Consider the following 24,060-nt stretch of genomic DNA (forward strand, 5'->3'; position numbering starts at 1 on the left):
GTCATAAATCGTGTCCCCACTAAGTTTAAGCCATAAAACATGTAGTAGAGGTGCAGACAAATGTCTGCTGTGAATATTAGGGCATGTCACACAAGTGACCTTATCTGGCAAATTGTGTGTATGTGTGTGTCCCAGAGCGCCACTTTTCAGGTGCATTACGGTACTGCAGGACGGGGGGCCGGGTCTCCGTCACACACACTCACTGAATATGCAAATAAGCTCTTCGTTCATCCGCATACGAGGGGGCGGGGCTACATACGCTACTCATGCAAATGAGCTGTAAGCCGTCGAGGCGAAAGCAGGTGAGTACAGTACCTGTATTTTATGGTAAGTTTAATCATAAACATCACGTGATTTATATTAATTTAGCGTTAGTTTGTTACTCCACTAGTTACTTTGTCAGCTACATAGCTATATTTGTGTAAGCTAACGTTATAATTACGTTAGCTTAATAGCTGAAAGCTAATGCTAGTTATGCCAGTTATGCATCGTTTTTAAGTAAGATATTTGTTTAATGTTTTATAAAGATATGTGATGCTACACAGGGTTATCTAGGCAAGAGGTGATATATGTGAAAGTCAGTAAAAGAGAAATAACCGGAGCAGCCACGCTTTGAAACTAATACATTTTGAATGCTAGCAGGCTAGAAACACATGTAGGCCGCGGTCACGTTAACCGCAGCTCGGTACACAGTGAAGCTAATATGAAATACGCTAATACAAGCAGTTTCAAGTTTAATTAAATAATAATCATAGCACCTGCAGGTTAAAAAGTATGTAAGCCCAAAAGATTTATAATTAAATAAATAAAAACATAATTTTGAAATAAATACAAATTTTGATAAATAATAGACAAATATATATGGCCATTAAATTGTAAAATAAGGTATTGTGAATGAAATATATTTTTACTATTCTTTAATATTTAATATTATTTGATTATAATTAAATATTTCATAATGATTATTTTAACACTAGCTTTGATTAACAGATCAAGTCATTCTGCTGAGAAATGACATTATGAAATAAAAATTGGCTTTGTAAAAAAAACGTTTTTAATTCAAAAAAATCTTGGAAAATAAATAAAAAGTCATTATTTTAAAATGTATGACATTGTTAAAATAATAATTATGATATATTTCAATATAATAAAACAATAATTATTAAATATTAAAGAATAACAAAACATATTTCATAACATTAACTTATTTTACAATTTAATGGCCATATTATTTATTTATTTATCAAATTGGTATTTATTTTAAAATTTTGTTTTTAAGTATTTCATTCTGAATCTTTTGGGCTTCCATAAAAAAGTTAAGTTAAAAGCTTAAAAAACATTTCTGAGACTTAGCGGAGTAAATTCTGCCCCATACTGCATTCACAGGCTGTAATATCACTAAGTTTATCATTGTACTAGTTGTTAGAGCTACTGTCTAACAGCGACGAGTTCCTACTGTAAATCAATGTATTTTTTAAATATTATTATTTAAAAGGTTACCTCATTCAGATGTTGCCTAAGTATATGTTCATAACAGTAACTGTGCACAATAATAAAGTTTTAACCAGTTATTTTCTAAAATGGTGTAAAGTTAAAGAGAACATCCGAAATAATGAATTTGATTTATCAGTTAAACAAGGATTGAGGAGCAGTAAAGCATGATGTTTAGACACCATCAATATGAATTGTAATAGACACTTTTGTCCCGAACGATTTCAGATGTTTTACAGAAAATTATGGTTTTGTTTCCCTAGACCTGAAAATGTTTGGGAGAGCAAATCACGTGTCAGTTGAGGAGACAAATATTTCTGAAGCCAAAATGGAGTCACGTAAGACTGACGACACTGATGCAGTTCCCAGTGTCAAAAGCAAAGTCAAAGCACGTCACAGCAGCCGATCTGGAGCTACGTCACTGGACAAACTGGTAAATTCATACTCAATGGTGCGTCAGAGACTTTGGGAGACCCTCGCAAGGTGATGTTGGTGAACTCACTTTGCTGCAGAAAACATTTCTTCATTTTTTAGTGTGCTACAATTGGTGTAAAATGCCAAAATAGTGACTAAATTTCATACACTTACGGCGTCCCCACAAAGTGAGTTATGTCAAGATTCATAATTTGTGTGTACACTCAGAAAAGAAAAACCCACCTTGTGTCCCCACAAATGTGAGATAATGTACGAGTTACACACGACCCCACAATGCCAGGTATGTCTGATGTGTGTGGCTGAATATTAACTCAAATTTTTGAATCTGCAGGACACTAAAAGTGATGAGGTGACTGACGTATCTAGTGACGACACCGATCCAGTTCCCAGTGTCAAAAGCAAAGTCAAAGCACGTCACAGCAGCCGATCTGGAGCTACGTCACTGGACAAACTGGTAAATTCATACTCAATGGTGCGTCAGAGACTTTGGGAGACCCTCGCAAGGTGATGTTGGTGAACTCACTTTGCTGCAGAAAACGTTTCTTCATTTTTTAGTGTGCTACAATTGGTGTAAAATGCCAAAATAGTGACTAAATTTCATACACTTACGGCGTCCCCACAAAGTGAGTTATGTCAAGATTCATAATTTGTGTGTACACTCAGAAAAGAAAAACCCACCTTGTGTCCCCACAAATGTGAGATAATGTACGAGTTACACACGACCCCACAATGCCAGGTACATCTGATGTGTGTGGCTGACTATTAACTATCTAAGAAGTTTTAACACAGTTGTCACATTTCCAACATATAACATTCCACCCTGTTTAGTCAGGGTTTATATTGCAGAATGTGGACTATCCTTTAAACAAGACAATAGCCAAAATGTTTGCTTTGCTTATCTTCAAAGACTGAGTGGAATGTTGAATTTGCATTTTTAGGAATTGGAAGGATCAGTTGGTGCAAGTAAATGCTTCAGATTGCTGCCTCAGTTCAGGGATGACAGTGTTTCTGATGGACCTATACCAAGGCTCAGAAGAACAAAGAGTGTCTTTGTAAGATGTTCAACGTCTTAAATTACTTTACTTTCATTTTAGACAATAACATTTAGGTATTAATGTACATCATAAATGTCAAAAATTCATATGCATCTGACCAATAATTCTTTTTTTTTTTTTTTTTTTAATTTTGTTCAGATGAACGACATAATTCCAGAATGCTCAGAAGAGCTCTATGATTCCTTAGATAGTGGAGAAGAATACATTCCCAACTCTGAGTCAAGTGAAGATAGCTTATCAGATGTTAGTTCAGTTACCATAGCTAAACTGAGTCCAAGGAAGAAAGTCCTCCGAGACATTGCTTCTACATCAAAACATATTGTTCCTGACAGCACTATTGTAAATGAGGAAGATGGAGATAGCAGCGAGGCTGAGTGTGAGTGGACAGACGATGAAGACTGTGCTGGCACCAGTCAGCGACCTGTTCGGAGAAATGCTCCGGCATGTGTGGAGGGGCAGATTCATGTTCCTGCTGTTAAGAAGAACAATGGAAAAAGAGTGTATAACAAGAGACACTACTGCCTGTACTGTGAGAAGTCATGCAGCAAAATTGCAAGACATCTTCAACTGAAGCACTCTGATGAAGGTAAAGTCCTGGAAGCCTTCAGTTTTCCAAAGGGCTCAAAGAAAAGAAAACTTCATCTTGATTTAATAAGGAACCAAGGTAATTTTGCACATAATGCAGCTGTCATGAAAAAGGGGGAAGGAGAACTTGTTGCTTGCAAACGACCATGCAAGGACAGTAAGAGAGATGACTACATGCACTGTGCCTACTGCCAGGGGCTTTTCATTCGTAAGATTCTTTGGCGACACATAAAAGTCTGCCAGTTCCGATCAAAAGAGGCCAGACCACAACGTGGAAAAAACAAAGTACAAGCTCTCTGTAGTTTTGCAGAACCAGCTCCAGATGACATTAGTGAACGAATATGGAAGCTGCTCAGTGTTATGCAGGCTGATGAAATCACAAGTGCTGTAAAAAATGATCGTCACATCATCAGAATTGCAGAGCAGTTGCTAAACAAAAAAGGATCATCTGATGCATCTCAAGCCTATATTAGGCAGACTCTGAGAGAACTTGGAAGACTTTTGATTGCTGCGCGAAATGCTACCACACTTAAGACAATGGCAGATTTTATCAATCCCAAAAAATATGTGGAGGTTGTCAAAGCTGTAAAATTGACATGTGGATATGATGAAGAAACTGAAAAATACAGAGTTCCCTCACTTGCAAAGAAAATAGGAAATGCTTTGTCAAAACTCAGCAAAGTTGTAAAGGTCCAGGCTTTAATTGCTGGAGACAAAGTGTTGGAGAAGAAAGCAACAGACTTTCAAGAAGTCCACAGTGAAAAGTGGAATGAGCTGGTGTCTGCTACAGCAGCACGCAATGCTTCAGAATCACAATGGAATGTGCCAACAATGCTGCCGTTCACTGAGGATGTGCAAAAACTTCACACCTTTCTGAACAAAAACTGTGATGAATGCAGCAGTAACTTGTTGGAAGAGGCATCAGAAAAGAACTGGTCTGCACTTGCAAAAGTGGTCATGGCTGAAATTATTTTGTTCAACAGACGTAGAGAGGGAGAGGTTTCAAGAATGCGGCTTTCTTCTTTTCTTACAAGAGACACATCTACCCCACATGGAGACATAGACTGGGCACTTTCTGAGGCTGAGAAAGTTTTATGCAAACACTTTACAAGGGTCATTATCAGAGGGAAAAGAGGACGTGCTGTCCCCATTTTGCTTACCCCTAAAATGGTGGATGCTCTGGATTTGCTGGTGAAAAAACGAGATGCTTGTGGCGTCATAAAGACTAATCAGTACATGTTTGCACGGCCATCAGCAACGACCCACTTCAGAGGGTCAGACTCGCTCCGAAGTTTTGCTCTTGCTTGCAGTGCGAAATGTCCAAAGGCTTTGACCTCAACAAAGTTGCGAAAACATGCTGCCACACTCTCAACTGTACTGAACATGAGCAACACAGAGATGGATCAATTGGCCAACTTTCTTGGCCACGATATAAGGATCCACCGTGAGTTCTACAGACTACCAGACAAAACCCTCCAACTTGCCAAAGTGAGCAAAGTACTGATTGCCCTTGAACAAGGAAGGATTGCAGATTTCCAAGGAAAGAGTTTGGATGAAATTAACATTGATCCACAGGGTATAAAGACACTTACTGACATACATTTCATCAGCACTTTATTGAAAGTTTTCCTGGACTGAAGATGCGCATTTGTTTTGACAGAGGCAGCTGGGGAATGTGACCAGGAGCCCAATGAGGAAGAGCTCTGCGAACAGGAGCTTAGTGATGAAGAGCCTAATGACAAAGAAGATGCCACAGTTCCTGGGACTCCGTGCACAGGTATTGACTGAAACACAGATATAACATATTGTAGTAATTTTCCATTTCTTTGCAAATATTCAGGTACACTGATGTTACCAAAAGCTTTTAGAAAAGCAGCAGCTGATATATTAATATAAATAATAATAAATGTTATTTGTAACACACTTTTATTCAGGGAATCTCAGAGTGCTACAGGAAAACACATTTAAAATCATTAACAATTATAAGCTTTCTTAAAAAGGTTTTTCAGTTTAGCTTTAAAAGAGTCCAGGTTTTATGTTTCTCTTAGCTCCACGGGGAGGCTGCTGCAAAGCCTTAGCACAGCAGTGTAGTTGTATTTCGCTAAGAGGATGATCTATAAAACTGAAAATAGTTGTTTGCGTAAATCAAACATGATGCTGATGCATGGTGAACTGACAACTTAAAAAATGCTCTATTCATGTACTTTAAAAAAAAACAAAACAAATAAGGAGCAAATAATACAATAAATCCAGGATATAATTATTTAGCTTCATAGTATAGTCCCTAAAATCAAACACATTAACTCAGATGTGAGCGTTCAGAATTTGCAGTGTTTCTCTTTAACAGCTCAGAAATTAAAATTTTGGGCTTTGACACTTTTTATAGAAAAAAATGAAAAAAATAAATTGAGATTATGAAGTAGTGGTTGCAGCTCTGCTTATTTGTATATTGAGAGTGATTAAACTTTGATGTGTTTAGATGTCTCAGAAAGGAGAGCTGTCCAAAGTCCTCGGGGTCAGAAATCATCACCAGGACAAAGACGAGACTGCCCAACAAGACATCAGCCAGCCTCAAAAGGTGACGTCTGAAACCCACTTATGTTTGTCAAACTTGCCTGACGAGCCAGTGTTTCCTCTCTGTTGTGTTAGTGTGATCTGTGGTGTAATTTACTGTCCTGGTTCCACAGTGAGACATTTTCTTTGGGAAAATGCTGGATTTGTTGGGCTACCTGCAGGTGTTTCTTCTAAGATCTAGTCTAAAGACAGATTTTTTTTGTTTATTATTTATTTATTAATGTTTAATAAGTTTGCTATTGTTCTTATTTGTAGTTCTATTTAAAAAAAAAAAAATGTTTTATCAAGGGGCAGCACAGTGTTTTAGTCCCTGTGTCCTGAAAAACTTGGAAAATTATTGACCAATCATGGAAAACATGGTAAATGAGAAAAAAGGTCAAATGTCCTGGAAATGGTTAAAAAATTATTAGGGATGCACCAAATGAAAATTTGTGGCCGAAGCCGAATGAAATATAAACACGTGGTTGTTAAGTTTTTCACTATTTTTTTTTTTAATAGTGCATAAATAGCCTAGAATACATTTTTAGACATGTTTTAAAGAAAGTAAATGTTTATTGAATATTCTGACATTTTTTAAATATTCTAGTAGTCTTTGCATTTCAAAAAAGCACAACAAAGTTTTTCATTTATATTAACCCTTCGAATAAAAAAAACTAAAGTGCATTAAAGGGGAGGTACGATGAAAAAATTACTTTCTAATGGTTTAGCTACAGTGATATACATCCTTTACGCTCATTCAGAGGAACAAAGTCTAAAATGTTCTGTTTCCTCCCTCCCTTGTTATTCCACGTTTTGTAAAAACAAAGTCAGCTTTAAACGGGACAGTTTGATTTTGCCCACGTTGGCAGGTGATGTCACCTAACACGCCTCCTAGAATGTGAGCTCCTCCCTCTCCAACTAGCTAACAGATAAAACAACACTGCGGAATAATATATAGAATTTACATTATACTTTATTACCATATATATATATATATATATATATATATATATATATATATATATAAATACAAACTGCACTAATTTTTCTGCTGCCGATTGTGTTGGGAGTCACTGCTTGGAGCCACGGACCCATTGTTTACACAGCTGTTAGCACTCCGTGCTAATGCCACACCAGGCAATGTAGTGAGACCCGGCATTGCTTGTGAATTGAGGAGGAAACAATGGGGATGTTTACGGATTCGTGGCTCACAGCGCTAACAACAGACTCGATAGTGGAATTAGACAGTTTCCAACTTTTACGCAGTGACGGACGACGAAGAGCGGTAAGGAGAGAGTCTGGCTGTGTTTGTGAGCAGAAAGGAGGGGCTGGTGCTGCTGCTCCTGCAGCAAAGCGCACACACTTTTCCGACTCAAAATCACTGCACGTTGTTTGATTGCAACATTGCGTCACACGCTACTATTCAGCCTTGCTTTAAACTCACTAAACTGAAGACCGAATGTTGCTTTTTTTGCAGTATTCGGCCGAATATTCGGTGCATCCCTAAAAATTATTCATCCTACCCCTGCCAAGGCAAGTAGGTTAAAAGTTATGCTCATGCATGTCCGTTGTCACCTTATCCTCTGGGCTACATTAAGGCGTACCGCTTCTCTGCTTCTGTGTGTGTGTCAGCTCTGTAACAGACTGCGTACCTGTCTAGGTCAATCCCACCCAGCGACTGCAGAGATACAAACAGCAACCTGTGACCCCGAAAGGGAGCAAGTGGTTTTGGAAAATGGATGGATGAACTGCACTCAGTCTCTCATTGAATATTTTGTCTCATTTTAGGAAAATCGGTTGTAAAGAGGAAATGGACAGCGAAGGAAATTGGGGCTGTTGAGAAGAAGCTGATGAGGTTCATTCGCTCTGGCCAGGTTCCAGGTAAAAGGGAATGTGAGGATTGTTTGAATGCTGATCCTGACACTCTCAGAGACAGAGACTGGAAAAGCGTCAAGTACTATATACACAACCGGATCGTTGCAAGCAAGAGAGAGTTAACATCACACAGCTGAGTCAGTAATGGCTTTTTATGCAGGGCCGTTAGGGACATTATTCAGAAAAAACTCTCTCCCACACATGAAAAATTTATCTCACACAAAAATGAAATATATTCATTTATGTAGAATTTTGCGTGCATGCATATGAAAAGCTCTCGCACACTACTGAGATTTCAGTGTAACCGGAAGTTATTTCAGTGGAACAGGGAGGTATTTTATTCTGACAGGGAGGTGGCACCGAAGAGAAAGCCTGCATCGCAGGTGTTTGAAATACCTTCCTGTCATAATAAAATACCTTCCTGTTCCAATGAAATACCTTCCTGTTACACTGAAATATCAGTAGTATGTGTGAGAGCTTTTCATATGCATGCGTGCAGGATTCTACATATAAGTGTGGGATTATACGTGTATGGGCGCAGGATTGTACAAATATGGATAAGCACTTTCATATGTGTGCGTGAGAGAAAATATTTTGTGTGTGAGCATTTTCATATGTGTGGGTCAGAGTTTTTTTTCTGAATAATGTCTCTAATGGCCCCTCATAGCTTTTCTTTTATTTCTTTCTAATGGAAAACATTTTAATGAGCATCTCACTTTGATTTTATTAGGTATTCTGGAGAGGAGCATTTTTTTGAACGTTTTAGTTGAGATAAAACGTGTTGTATTTAAGTTTGTTTTAAAACAGAAAGTTTATTCTCAGTTTAAAAAGACATATTTCAGTTTGTTTAAAGCAGAACATAAACATTTGGTGCTAAATTCACTTTTTCTTTCAATGAAAATGAAGACATTCATCTGTGTGAAGTTTAAAGTCTTCCACTTTTATTTCACCTCTTAATAGTAACAATAATGTTGCCTGATGTTTAACATGCTGCTTTCTACTTGTTTGTATTCCATTCTAAAATGTTTGTACTGTTTGTGGAAGAAGAAGAAGAAAACAGTATTGGTCACAAATTGATCACACAGTTTTATTTTTGAGTTTTTCAAAATAAAATATTCATGATAAATGGATTTTTCATTTTTATTGCTGTGTATTGTGTTGTGCTTGAAGACTTTGCCACATTTAGATAATTAGCTAAAATCTTTTTCCACAGACTCGGCAGTCTGATCATTGTCCCTGAGGGGGTGTTCTGTGTGGGGGGGGCACGGGGTTTGAAGGTATCTCAGTGGCGTCTGAACTCCTCAGTCAGACACTGCATAACTGCTCTCATTCAATATAAAATGTGGATTCTGGTTGTGAAGGAATTAGGAATTCCGGCTCTTTTAAGAAAGCTGGTTCTAATGGCTCGGCTCAATAAAAAGAGCCGGCTCTTTCGACTCCCATGTAGCTCCTCAGATTTTTTGTTGCTTTAATTAATTTATGAGCAAAAGTAATGTAAAATTATTATTATTGTGTTTTTGTCTTCTGTCCCCTCAGAGACTGAAGAACACATTGTGTGTGTTCATGCAAATCAGGTTCCTCGTAATGTTATTAAAACAAAGTTTTTGTGTGTGAGTATGTAAATTCGCTGTCCCCAAAATGTGACTAATGAGTCAATGATAAAAAATTATTTCATGATAAAAATAATTCATGGTGAAAAAGCTGTTAAGCATAATTTTTACTTCCTGCTTGATTTTTTTGGGAGCTGCAGGACCTAAGGAACATGATGTCCCCTCAAGTGATAAAGGAACTGGTGCGCCCCACAACATATAGTTTTACAAGACTGCGTGTGTGTGTGTGTGTGTGTGTGTGTGTGTGTGTGTGTATGCGTGCGTGCGTGCGTGCGTGTGTGTGTGTGTGCATTTATAACAAAAATAGTAAATCAAAACAAAAAACTGAACATTTATACAAAAAGTACACAAAACGACAACAGAAATGCACAAAAATATACAAAAAGGCTCCAATAACTCCAAAAAAAATATTACAGAAAAATACACCAAATGACAACAAAAATATGAAAATGACTCAAAATACACAAAACTTAATATTTGTACAAAAATACACAAAATGACTCCAGAATCACACTACAATGGCAACAAAAAACAAGAATTATACAAAAAAACACAAAAAGACAACAGAAAGATGCAAAAATACACTTATTGACTCCAATAAACATTACAGAAAAATACACCAAACAAAAAATATATAAATGAGTAAAAAAGAAAAAGTACAGATACAACAACAAATACATTTATCTTGCACATGTCCCATAGAAATAAACCAGGGAAATCGCACACACTATTTTACTTTGCACCCGCACATAAACCCCTTAATAACACTACAGAGTACAGAGTATGTACACCTCTTTGTACATCCAACCTTCAAACACATACTCAGTACCTCGGCAGTGACTCCACCGTTGGTCCCCTGTTCTCCAGGTACCAGGGTTGGGGCCAATTGTAATTGTAATTGCTTAATTGATGATTAATTACAAATATGGCATAATTGTAATTGTAGTTTTAAAAATCTGTTGCCATGTCGTAATCATAAGTCATTTTTTAATTGAGTTTAGATACTTGACTTTGTAATTGTAATTGTCATAAAAATTCTATGAAAATTGTCAATTATAATTTAACACATGGATCCATGTTAGAGTTCTATGTTCAGTTCTACACATATGTAGTTTAACTTTTACTAAATATTTGCAAAAATACAAACTCCATAAGGATAATGAACTCAACTTCCAACTTCTTCAAAAGCAAAGAACAAAAAAGGGGTACATTTAAGGAAAATAACAATAACAAATATGGTGTATCAGGGCTCCCATATAAAAATCCCAATATTGTCTTTTTTTCTCCCACCTTGTTTGCACATGCTGTTGAAGGTCAACACTACATGTAGTGCATTTTTTTTATGACAGCTATGCATGTTAAATTATTGAAATGAAAGAAATACCTCAGATCTCTCTCTACTTTTTTGCCATTTTATTTAATTTTGACAAAAGAGTTTCACATCCAATTATAAAATAACACACAAGTAAATGAAAGTCAATTTAAACATATTAGTAACACGGTCAAATTACACATGATTAATAATATTAGAGGAAGGCATTGCAACAAAAAAAAACAAGATAAATATAAAATTAACAAACCAAACATTAATTGAACTGAAATAGCTGCAGTTTGAAGACATTAGTGCACACATTAGTCACTTTGCCACAAAACAATACTACAATACTAAAATTGCAGTAATGAACACACATCAACTTAAACAATTGAAGTTCTCAGAGGTATTGCACAAATAAACTATTAACCAAAAATAGTGTGATTTTCTGGTAGTGCTTTATAAAGCAGCATTAACCAACACAAGCTAATAAAGCACCATCCATCCATCCTTCAGTCCATCCTTATTCATTTATTCTCCTGGTTTTCCTGCAGGTGAAGTCATCTATGACATCATCACATTTCCTCAGTGCATCTGAAGGGGAAAAAAATAAATATTTTGAACCCAATGGCTGATCTATCAAGCAAACCAAGTCGTAGGATATGAATGATGTGATTAGAAATTGTTACATATTTAAATATTGATAAAAGCTGTGCACAAATTTAAGATGTAGCACTGTCAGGTTCTGTTTTGTTTGTGTTTAGCACTTTTGTTCTGAGTCTTTGTTTATTCTGTGTTTTAGTTTAACTCTTGTCTGTGTTTCAGGTATTCCTGCTTGTGGCTCCACCCCCAGTGATGTCTGTGTGCTTGGTCGGTGACTGATTAGCTCCCTCATGTTTCCACCCAGGTGTGGCCCATTCCCAATCAAGATTCCCTCACTATTTAGCTGAGTGCTTGGACACAGTATGACTGTGGGATCATTGTAATGTTGACCCTCCTCGTGTTCTGCTGCGTTTGTTCCCTGGTTTTCCTTGTGCCTTGTTGGATTTAGTTTTTTTGTGATTAAACATGGAGTCTTTTGAACTTTACACCTGCCTGCTGCCTAATTCTGCCTCTGCTTTTGGGTCCACACCCACACCATACCATGACAAGAACACAACATTCATCTACTTTTATTTTGCTATTTATTATTTATGAAATAGATTGATTCAGAATACTAATAAAATAAATGGTTATCTACAGAATACAGTTTTAATAAAAGTAAAATGAGGGATATGAATTATCCAACATTAAACAGTTGGACAGTCTAAGTTTCCTCTAGACTCGTATTCATTTAAACATTCTAAAATGTATCAAAAGAGCTGGTGTTAAAGTCTTCGTTAAAATAGGAATATTAATAATGTTCCTAATATTTTATCCATCTATAATATGTTTATCTATCTATAGGTCAAGTAATTTATGATGTAGATATCACAATTAAAATAAATGAGGCCTCGGGGCTATCTCTATTAAGATAATCCTAATTGTATGAAACAGAAACTGTGACATCAATATTGACATTTGCATAAAAATACATAGTTATCTTAAAATGAAGTGAAACTACAATGAAATAAATTAATAGTTTTGTTAGGCTAGTACTTTATCTGTTTTTGTTTAGCGCTAACTGCGAGCAGTGCTAACATAGCTTAGCATGGTCGCTCTGCTAGCTTGTTGTCCATGATAGTCAAGCATTAGTTTAACTTTGGCTTTTCCACGTTTTTCGATAAATGTTTAGCTGCAGCCGCTAAAAACCACACTCCGTACAAACCACGCCCTATCGATCTCCCTGAGCCAATACCTGGACATGAACCTTTCCACTAACCTCAACGCTACCACCTCCATTTCATGGCTAAATGCAAGGTTACATTAAAAAATTTCTTCACCGGCCACCGCCGCACATGTGGGCGTTTTTTAAAAGCTCAGTGCATTGAAAAATTGCTTGTAGGGGGCGTCGCTTGTACTGCACCTGTGGCTGCAGTTGTGTATTATTGCATTTTTCCTCCTCTTCTTCATGTTTTTTCTTCCCTGGGCACCAGATAATTAGTTTGGTTTTATAGGCATGATGACACCACTTGCTGCAGCAACAGGGACGGCGCTACACCGAGGCTAGGGGGCACTATAGCCCCGTCAGGAATATGTGTAGCCCCAGTTAAGCCCCTTGTGTGTGAGTGATAGGGGATGGAAGGGCGGAAGAGTCTTTTTCATGCATCATTTTAACGTTCACCAGCAGTCCAATGCAATAGATAATTAAGAAAAAAGGAGTTTCCGTAGAAAATGAAGACCTAGAGACAAATTATTACCCATTTCTATCACACTACCTGTCACCTCTGCTTCATGTGAGTGCAATTTTTCCTGCATGCGACGCGTTAAAACATACCTGAGAAACCGAAAGTCAAACCCTCAACTCAGCAATCTTGCCTGTCTGTCCAAACACGCAGAAACAACAACAAACACATTGTTCTCCTATAAAACAACTAGGGTGAGTTAGTTCTTCTCTGACGTTTTGCATTTTAGATTTACTGTCTGATTATTGGCAGGAGAAAGAGTGGCTGTCAGGTGTTGAATAGGTGACTTTTGTTTATTATTTTTTTTGTTGCCATTGCCTTGTGGTTAATTGTATTATGCTTAACTAATTTGTTAAATATGCTTTGACCAAATTTAGTTAAAACTACAATCTCACAGGACCTGAAGTGGACCTCCCACATAGACACAATCAGAAAAAAAGGCACAGCAGAGGATGAACTTCTTGCATCAGGTGAGGAAATTCAACCTGGCCCAGGAGCTGCTGATCATGTTCTACACCTCCATCATTCAGTCTGTTCTGTGCACCTCCATCACTGTCTGGTTTGGATCTGCAACCAAACTATACAGACACAGACTACAACAGTTAATCAGGACTGTAGAGAAGATCATTGGTGTCAAACTGCCCTCTATCCAAGACTTATACCTGTCCAGGGTCAGGAAACGGGCAGGTAACATCACTGCAGACCCCTCACACCCTGCAAACAATCTGTTCAAACTCCTCCCCTCTGGCAGACGCTACAGATCACTGTACGCCAAAACAACCCACCATAAAAACTATTTCTTCCCCCAGGCTGTCACTCTGATTAACGTTAAACAGTCAAAGAGTGTCAGACCTGTTGCTGTGAAATAACCATGGAACTAAACATGTAACAACCCTGGAACAATCTGTCACTGAGAATATTCATGTACATACTATTTAATTTAAATGTTCACCTGCACTACTCATCACTGCACTACTGCTACTACTACTACTACTACTACTATTACTACTGCACTATTAATTTTATTATTAATAATCGTTCAGTAATAATAATAATAATAATAATATAAATAATAATAATAATAATAATAATAATAATAATAATAATAACAATTATTATTATTATTATTATATTTTATATGTATGTTTATATTTACATATTATGTTTATATTTTTTCAAGTTGATTAATATTTAATGACATCACTCACACTGCACTACTACTACTACTGCACTATTATTATTATTATTATTATTATTATTATTATTATTATTATTATTATTATTATTATTATTATTATTATTATTATTATTATTATCTTGTTACTGTTATGTTATATTATTTTATTAAGTTTTGCACATATTAGTCTAACTACTGTTCATATTTATGTTTATATTTTTTCTAGTTGATTGTTATTATTTGATGTTTACATTTTTAGAGAGAGCACAGTTCACCAAGTCAAATTCATCGTCTGTATAACATACATTACATGGCAAATAAAGTTGATCCTGATTTATATCTAACATTCTGTGTTGTTCAACTTCTTTTATTAAAGAAAAAATGAGAAACTCCTTATAAAAGTAATGTAATTTTTTGTTGTTACTGTTGTTTGTATTTATCAGCACCCCCACATCTCAATCCTACACCCCTTAGCACTGGGAGAGAAAACATCCTGGGCCGTGCCTGTGCAGCAGTAAACCCACCTCAGCAAACCGTCCACAGGTGTCAAATAATGTGAGGGGTGGGGTGGGGAGGGTTGGAGTAAAACTATTTTTTTAACTAAAACGATTTATTAATAATGCTAATAATATCAGCACTTTGGTTGTTGAATTTTTAAATTTTCAATTTCTTTTATTTATTTTTTGTCCACTCAGGCATTTTGGCGCCCCCTGGCTGTATGGCGCCCTTAGCATTTACCTATATTGCCTATATAATGGGCTGACCCTGACCACATCCTCAACCAATCAGGAGCATGTTAAAAAAGAATCACCTTCTTAGAATCTACCGTTTCCCTGGAAACCACACTGGAGATGAAAGAGAGCTGTGACTTAGACAGAGAGCAGTTCCATCTTAGTCAACATTGTGAAGAAGACAGTTTTTGTGACTTTTAAAGACGTTGAGTGTAAAATGTCCACTTTTCTGTGTTCTGATACTTCAGCTGCAGCAGGTAAAAAAGACTCAATGAGAAACAGGGTTTTTATACTTTAGATAGGGACTTTAGACTTGAAAGTGGCTTGTGTATAAAAAATCCACACATGTGAAAAACTTTTAATGTCACAAATGACAAGAAAAACTGTATAGACTGATGTTTACACGTAAAATTTTAGCTGCAAACTTGTAATCCAACATTTATTCACATATTTTTTTAATTACTTGCGCAAATGATTGTTTACCGTAATTAAAAAACATGTGAATAAATGTTGGATTACAAGTTTGAAGCTGTCATTTTATGTGTAAATATCAGTCTCTAAATGCTTTTCCATCATTTGTGTAAATTTATTTCACGTGTGTGAGGATTTTTTATACACAAGCTCAGATCACATTCTATAAGCTCTCACATTTTGCAACATATCTACCTTTATATATTGCTTCTATACAACAGTATTGCAAGCACATTTTGTTAAACATTTCCTAACTGTCAGTTGATTAATGTCTATATCAGCACTCATTGAATGTCTCTTGTCCAGTCAAATGACTAATTGTTGTATAAGTGTCATTAAGGCCCTTCCTCACAACACAATTATATGGTCACCTTTGTTCACTACAGACACAGACACAGACTGAACTACTCAATACTGACCCTCTGTTCTTTCTTTCCACACTCACAGCAGCTGAACGTCCAGTTCTCCGCAGCAGCACTGCAGATTACTCCATCCTGGAGCGTATTGGTGAAGGCGGCTTTGGGAAGGTTTTGAAGTGCCAGAACCTTAAGAACAACAAGACGGTGGCTGTGAAAATCATCAAGGAGGGCTATGAAGACTATTTTGAGCATGAGGTACCTGTTTACACCTTCTAACATTTGATGGCTCAGGTTTCTCTACTTCTAAACTCTATGAACAATATTTTTGTTATTAATGTGTAATCACTTTAACATGGTATTGTACTGTTCAATACAATTTTGGGAAAACACAAATCTATTTTTAAAATATCTGTATATTTTTAACCCAATATTCCATCTAGATATCATATCTATAAACATGTAAATGTTAAGCTAATAGCCATTGTCCATTTACACTTGTTTGTATAGCTTTTGTACTTATTACTTGACATGTTTGTTAATATCAACATTGAAACCAAACTTTGTTCACATTTGCACTTTTGTGATATTTGCAAATTCACAATAGAAGATTTTCTAAGACCTGTTGGAACCAGCCAAAGTATTTAACATCTAATTGTCTTTTTCTTCTTCTGTTTTTTTTTCCACAGATTTCAATGCTAAAGATAATTAGTGTCCTTGATACTGACCGTACAAATTTGCTTACATTTTACGAGCATTTTATGTACGTGGGCTACAATTGCCTGGCATTTGAACTTCTTGAGGTCGACCTTTACGATCTGATGAAAAACCGAGAGTGGGAATCCCTGAGTGTGAATTATATCCGTCCAATTGCTGAGCAGGTATGGTTGGCACGCAGAACTTTAGACTTACTGTAACACCGAAACAAAAAATGAAAGAATTCCTGATTTAAAACCTGAGCTCATATAGCAAATGGACAATGTTTGTTCTAAACCTGTGTCTTCTGATCTCGTTTCTGCAGCTATTGGTGGCTTTAGATGCCCTAAAAGGCCTTGGAATCACACACGCAGACATAAAACCTGACAATGTCATGGTGGTCAGTGGGAATATCCAGGAACTGAAGGTGAAATTAATCGACTTTGGTGTGGCTGTTAAAACTTCCAGCATGAAGCCTGGCCTTGAGATTCAGCCTCTAGGATACAGGTAGGAGGATTTCTCCTCACATGGCTTAGCTGTGGTTAGGACAAATCTGTAATGCATTGTATTGATATGTTGGTCATAGATTCTCACTCTTATCTCACATCCTTTCTCCTCAGGGCTCCTGAAGTCTCCATTGGCCTTCCTGTCAGTGAGGCCATTGATGTGTGGGCCCTTGGTTGTTTGCTTGTATTCCTCTACATTGGAGAAAACCTCTTCTCTGTGTTCTGTGAATACCAAATGATGAAGCGTGTTTCAGAGCTCCTTGGGTTACCGAAGGACGACCAGCTTCAGGCCGGGGCTTACACCAGTGTCTTCTTTTGTGAGGCCGAGGAGGGCTCAAAATGGCGACTGATGGTAGAAGTTTTTTTTTTTTTTTTTTCTGGTAAACTCAAGTTCACCAAAATGTAACTTTATAAGGAATTTCATAACACTCATCTTGTTTCCCCAGACACCAGAGGAATATGAATTTCATAACATCATCTCAACTAAGGAGGAACACTATAGTGTTAAGATCTCTACTTTGGATGATCTGGTCAATGTAAGTTTTTCATAAATGTCAATATAAAAAACATTTCAAGCAGTTTCCAAATCTAGTCATTGTTCTGATTAAATCTTGACTGTCATGAAGCTTGTGAGATATCTTGACCATAAACTACTTACCGATATGTCTGATGTGTGAGTTTATGTAATGACCAGTTTTTTGTATTTTAAATGCAGGTTCATTCAGGAGAAGAAAGTGGTGAGGTTGAGGACAGAGAAGCCTTCGTGGACCTGCTGAAGCAGCTTCTCTGCTTGGATGGAAATGAAAGGATCTCTCCCTGTCAGGCTCAGTTCCATCCTTTCTTCAGAACATCCCACCTCAACCAGCAGGAGACCATCAGACACCATCAACCCTCATTACAGGCTGATGAGACCTCCTGCCATGCATCAGATGAAAAGTCTGTTCTGGATGATGCCTCTGCATCCAAGTCATCAGATAGAGACACACTGAAGTTGGCCACTGCAGAAGCTGATGGTCTCCCTCCTCTAACTGACTTGGACTTGGTGTCTGCTCCCACTCCTCATTTAAATGATGACGTTCTGGATCAGTCTTCAGATGGAGTTACCGGCTGTTTTGGTTCTTTGAAGAAGAGGATTCAAAAACATTTCAAAAGAATCAAGACTTTCTTTTTCAAACGCTTAATGCTTGTTGTTGTAAACACATATATTCAATAGTTTGTTTGAAATAATTTTTTTGGATTTTCACAATCATTTTTTGAAACAAATAAACATGTAAATATGTATTCATTTGTTCATGTTCCATGTTCTTCTTCCGTGTTATAGTTTAAGAGCCTCTACATCTCATTTAATATAATAATTGACTTAAACTGGTGGTGATCAAAGAACAGGTGGAAAAACGCTAGAACCTTGATTGTTCTGATTGACTCAGATTTGACATTCAGCAGTTAGATTAAATCAAAAACAAAAACAGCCTTCCACCTGTTACGGCAGAATTTACGGTTGACCTCATTTGAGACATGATTCATTGCTCTGGTTGAATGATGGAGTCCAGGAGAAGTATTGATGGTTTTATAAAAAAGGTTTATTCTAAGGCTAAGTAAAAAAGGTACAAGATGGAACAAAGTGAAACAAAATTAGCGTCCGTCCAAGTGGACGCCCGAAGGAAGTGCCGCGCCCCGCTCCAACAGTTTCAAAGCTTAAGCTTTTTATACAGATAAGAATAGGTCCCAACAGTGAGAGACAAAAGGGAGGGAGTCAGATGCCCATAGTGGCAATGTTGGAGGATGATGAAGATGTTATGAGAAGGTTTGGCTCCAGTCTTTATCTGTCTTGATAACTGTGTGCGTCAGTGTGTGTCTGCATGTGAGCCTTGGCAGAGACTGTGCTGCACTGAGAATAATACGATCTGTACTGTTTAATCATGATTCAGCTGTTCAAAAGTGTAAAGACTAAAGAACATCTCCATCTCCTTAAAGGTGCCGTGCACACCTCTGAGATCCCTCTCTCCCAATCCCTCCCCGCTGCTCTCTAGCCCTGCCTCCAAACTTCCCAAAGTCCCTCCCACAGGAGCTAACAAGCTAACTTTAGTCCGACAGCAACATCACAGTAATAAAACATGCTCTGTTAAAAGCATATTACTGCAGCGCTTCTTTCTCTCTATGTCAGGGGTGGACAATTGTTTTTTACATGGGGCCACGTGAGAACAAGAAAATATTATGGAGGGCCGGACCAAAACTGAACTGAAATCTGCATAACATTAATTGTGTTTCTTTATATAAAGCAGTAAATAACATTGTTTTGATAAGCTGGAAAGACTGGTGAGAATATATGTTACAATTGAGCAATAAAAGAGAGAAAAAAATGACATTTATTCACTAAAACTTCCCAAAACAATGGTTAACAAAATGTGAACATTTGTACAGTTTTTGATTCACTATATTAGTGACCATTTTCAGCCACATTCAGTATGACATTGTATGACATATTGGAACAATTACGTGCCTACATTTGTTGGTTAATCACATTCACACTCGTTGTGTGTTTTTTTTCCAGTTCTTTTTTCTTATTAAGTGAGAGAAATCTAGTCTCTGTTGGTCTTTAACAAGTGCATCAAAGTCAGGTTGAATGTCTGAGGTGGAGATGCAAAGCACAGCTGACAGATGATCATCAGTGAGAGAGGATCTGTACCTGGACTTGTTAAACTTCATCACTGAGAATGTTTGCTCACTTATGTAGCTAGAGCCAAAGAGCACAAAAATCTTCTGAGCATGTCTCCTCATGTTTGGAAACCTCTCTTGCTTAAGAGCAGAGTAGAAATCCAGCAGTGGTTGTGACTTGAAGTGCTCTGCATCAGACTGCAGGTCAATGAGTTCCAGCTGGACATCACTTGGTGCATCATCCACATTGCAGGTAAATGGTGAGGAAATCAAGTGCATCTCACTCTCCATTGTTCTGAGATCTTCAAATCGCCTCGAAAACTTGCCATGCGGTGCTCCTAACATAGATGAGTACCTGCGGAGGTGATCATCTGATGGTGTGACTTCCTTCAGGGTTTGCATGTGAGTGAGATTGTTGCTCTCCAGTTGCCTTGAAAGAAACTGTAACTTGGCCATGAAAGCCTTCACCAGGTTGTGCATTTCATGGACGAAAAGGCCCTTGCCTTGCAGTTTGGTGTTCAGTGCAGTCATCAGTGCAGTCACGTCAACAGCAAATACAAAATCTGTCAGCCATTTCTCATCTGAGATGTCTTTGCCTTTCTTCTCACAAAACTCTCAGATCTCTGCTTTCAGATCTCAGACTCTTTTTAGCACTTTGCCCAGGCTGAGCCATCAGATAGTTGTGTGATAGCTGATGTCACCATGTTCAGTCTTGTGCTCCTCTAAAAGTGCAACAAACTGCCTGTGATTCAAAGCTCGTGCCCTGATGAAGTTCAATATTTTAGTTACAACATTAATCATATGGTCAATTTTAAGCACTGACTTCCACAACACATGCTGATGTAAAATACAATGCAAAATACCACTTTCTGATCTGCGTTGATTTCACTCACTTGTTAGATTTTGACAACCATCCGTTGTGACACCCGTCAGTCTGTCCCATTTCAGTCCCAGCGTGTCCATGCTTGCGTGAACAGATCGCTCTTTGTCGTGGTCCCTTACATTGAGCGCATTGCTGCCAGCTCCTCCGTAATCCCACAAACAAATACAAGTAACTGGGCTGTCACGGACATCACAGCTCTCGTCCAAAGTCAAGGAAAAAAAGTCAGAATTTGCCACTTCACGTTGCAGATGAAGCTCCAAATTTCCTGCAATGTCCTCCATCCTTCTCGTCACTGTGCGCCTGGACAGCTGGACTTGTTCAAATGCTTCTTTTTTCAGGACAATCAGCGCTGCAGAGTCCACCAAGCACTCTTTTACAAACTCTCCCTGTGAGAATGGCTTACTGTTTTTAGTGATATTACAAAGCTGGTCCTGGTTGCAGCATCCCTGGATGTGTGAAGCTTGGTAAAAAATCCTTGTTGCTTTTGGAGCTTCGCTACCAAATCTTCCGATATCCGCACCATCTCACCATCATTCAAGTTTTTATATTTCTCCGAATGTTTCGTCTTGTAATGTCGACTCAAATTGTAATCCTTGAACACAGCAATCTGGTCCCCGTAAACCAAACACACCACTTTACGTCTGACTTTGGTAAATAAATACTTGGCAGTCCACATCTTGTTGAAAACCCTGCATTCAGCATCTACCTTTCTCTTTTTAGTCGACCATTTGGGGGTGAAATGAGTCATACTAAATTAGGTGCATGCGTGCGCAGGCTCGGTGCAAAACCACCGGAGGACTGCTGAGGCAATGGTGCACGAGGAGCGGACGGAGCGGCATCTCAGTTTGGATCCAGTAAAAAGTGACCATAAATAACTGTAAATGGACTGATATGCAGTGAGCTTCTAGTACTTCATATTGAAATTGTGTTTGTGAACATGTGGGCCGCTGTGCCAGTTTTACTAAACTTTATAGCTACTTATACAGGCTCTGAGTTGAAATACATAAAGTGTGTCAAAATAAACTGGTCGCTCTCCGTGGTGCTGAAGCGCTGATTTGTTCCACTACTGCTTACGTACCAATGCGCGACGTAAAATAACAAAAGCTTCAAAATGAAAGAAAGAAAATGTGTTCATTTTGTAATTTCTTATGAACCTTACGTGGGCCGGTCAGTCAACCGTAGGGCCGCATGTGGCCCACGGGCCGTAAAGTGCCCAGGTCTGTTCTATGTGCACACACCATTCTAGCAGCAGCAGCAACAACACAGTGTCACTTACAGCACCCAAACGGAGGCTGCTGCGTGCACATGAACAAACACAGGCTCTCAGTGACGTTCCGTGAGCACTAGGGTAGGGTAAGCAGGGTGTTCCAAATCGTGACCACCAATGTCAACACCAATGACAATTTCATATGTTTCTGCTGAAAAGTGTTAATTCAATTCAGTTGAATTCAACTTTATTTATATAGCGTAATTTACAACAAAGTCATCTCAATGCGCTTATCAAAATATTAAATTTAGATCCACATGAACAAGCTTTTAACATCTAACAAAATCAACGTCGTAAAACACCATTAAAGAAACATAAACAATTATTTAATATAGCCTCCATATTCTCCCAACATTTATGAAACTGTGCGTAGGTAAGATCACTTCAGGTGGCGTACGCTGAAACACATGAAATGCATAAGCAAAATAAACAAAACAAACACTGGGTGTTGTTTTTTATTAATTGTTTTAACTTTTACTAAATATTTGCAAAAATACAAACTCCATAAGGATAATGAACTCAACTTCCAACTTCTTCAAAAGCAAAGAACAAAAAAGGGGTACATTTAAGGAAAATAACAATAACAAATATGGTGTATCAGGGCTCCCTTATAAAAATCCCAATATTGTCTTTTTTTCTCCCACCTTGTTTACACATGCTGTTGAAGGTCAACACTACATGTAGTGCATTTTTTTTATGACAGCTATGCATGTTAAATTATTGAAATGAAATAAATTCCTCAGATCTCTCTACTTTTTTGCCATTTTATTTAATTTTGACAAAAGAGTTTCACATCCAATTATAAAATAACACACAAGTAAATGAAAGTCAATTTAAACATATTAGTAACACGGTCAAATTACACATGATTAATATTATTAGAGGAAGGCATTGCAACAAAAAAAACAAGATAAATATAAAATTAACAAACCAAACATTAATTGAACTGAAATAGCTGCAGTTTGAAGACATTAGTGCACACATTAGTCACTTTGCCACAAAACAATACTACAATACTAAAATTGCAGTAATGAACACACATCAACTTAAACAATTGAAGTTCTCAGAGGTATTGCACAAATAAACTATTAACCAAAAATAGTGTGATTTTCTGGTAGTGCTTTATAAAGCAGCATTAACCAACACAAGCTAATAAAGCACCATCCATCCATCCTTCAGTCCATCCTTATTCATTTATTCTCCTGGTTTTCCTGCAGGTGAAGTCATCTATGACATCGTCACATTTCCTCAGTGCATCTGAAGGGGAAAAAAATAAATAATTTGAACCCAATGGCTGATCTATCAAGCAAACCAAGTCGTAGGATATGAATGATGTGATTAGAAATTGTTACATATTTAAATATTGATAAAAGCTGTGCACAAATTTAAGATGTAGCACTGTCAGGTTCTGTTTTGTTTGTGTTTAGCACTTTTGTTCTGAGTCTTTGTTTATTCTGTGTTTTAGTTTAACTCTTGTCTGTGTTTCAGGTATTCCTGCTTGTGGCTCCACCCCCAGTGATGTCTGTGTGCTTGGTCGGTGACTGATTAGCTCCCTCATGTTTCCACCCAGGTGTGGCCCATTCCCAATCAAGATTCCCTCACTATTTAGCTGAGTGCTTGGACACAGTATGACTGTGGGATCATTGTAATGTTGACCCTCCTCGTGTTCTGCTGCGTTTGTTCCCTGGTTTTCCTTGTGCCTTGTTGGATTTAGTTTTTTTGTGATTAAACATGGAGTCTTTTGAACTTTACACCTGCCTGCTGCCTAATTCTGCCTCTGCTTTTGGGTCCACACCCACACCATACCATGACAAGAACACAACATTCATCTACTTTTATTTTGCTATTTATTATTTATGAAATAGATTGATTCAGAATACTAATAAAATAAATGGTTATCTACAGAATACAGTTTTAATAAAAGTAAAATGAGGGAAATGAATCAGCCTGATGAGAAGACAACAAAAATCCTTGCCTATCTTCACAATAATGACTGCACATGGAAGTTTAATCCTCCACATGCCTCTCACATGGGAGGTATCTGGGAGAGGATGATTGGTGTCACTCGAAAGATACTG

At 37.5% G+C, this 24,060-nt stretch overlaps 1 protein-coding gene across 1 annotated transcript; it reads left to right on the top strand.

Annotated features, from left to right (window-relative positions):
• Positions 1-289: 289 nt before the first annotated feature.
• Positions 290-23,243, top strand: LOC114460314 (uncharacterized). The gene is made up of 17 exons (XM_028442242.1): positions 290-327; positions 1,755-1,924; positions 2,258-2,380; positions 2,865-2,978; positions 3,120-5,142; positions 5,227-5,343; positions 6,046-6,144; positions 7,908-8,000; positions 9,531-9,604; positions 9,745-9,820; positions 16,067-16,233; positions 16,665-16,856; positions 16,997-17,178; positions 17,292-17,529; positions 17,624-17,713; positions 17,893-18,286; positions 23,200-23,243. Exons 2-17 carry the CDS (start codon positions 1,763-1,765, stop codon positions 23,241-23,243), a joined length of 4,188 nt encoding a protein of 1,395 aa, XP_028298043.1. The 5' UTR covers positions 290-327; positions 1,755-1,762.
• Positions 23,244-24,060: the final 817 nt, after the last annotated feature.

Source organism: Gouania willdenowi, unplaced genomic scaffold, assembly GCF_900634775.1.
Source record: "Gouania willdenowi unplaced genomic scaffold, fGouWil2.1 scaffold_423_arrow_ctg1, whole genome shotgun sequence".
Classification (NCBI taxonomy): domain Eukaryota; kingdom Metazoa; phylum Chordata; class Actinopteri; order Blenniiformes; family Gobiesocidae; genus Gouania; species Gouania willdenowi.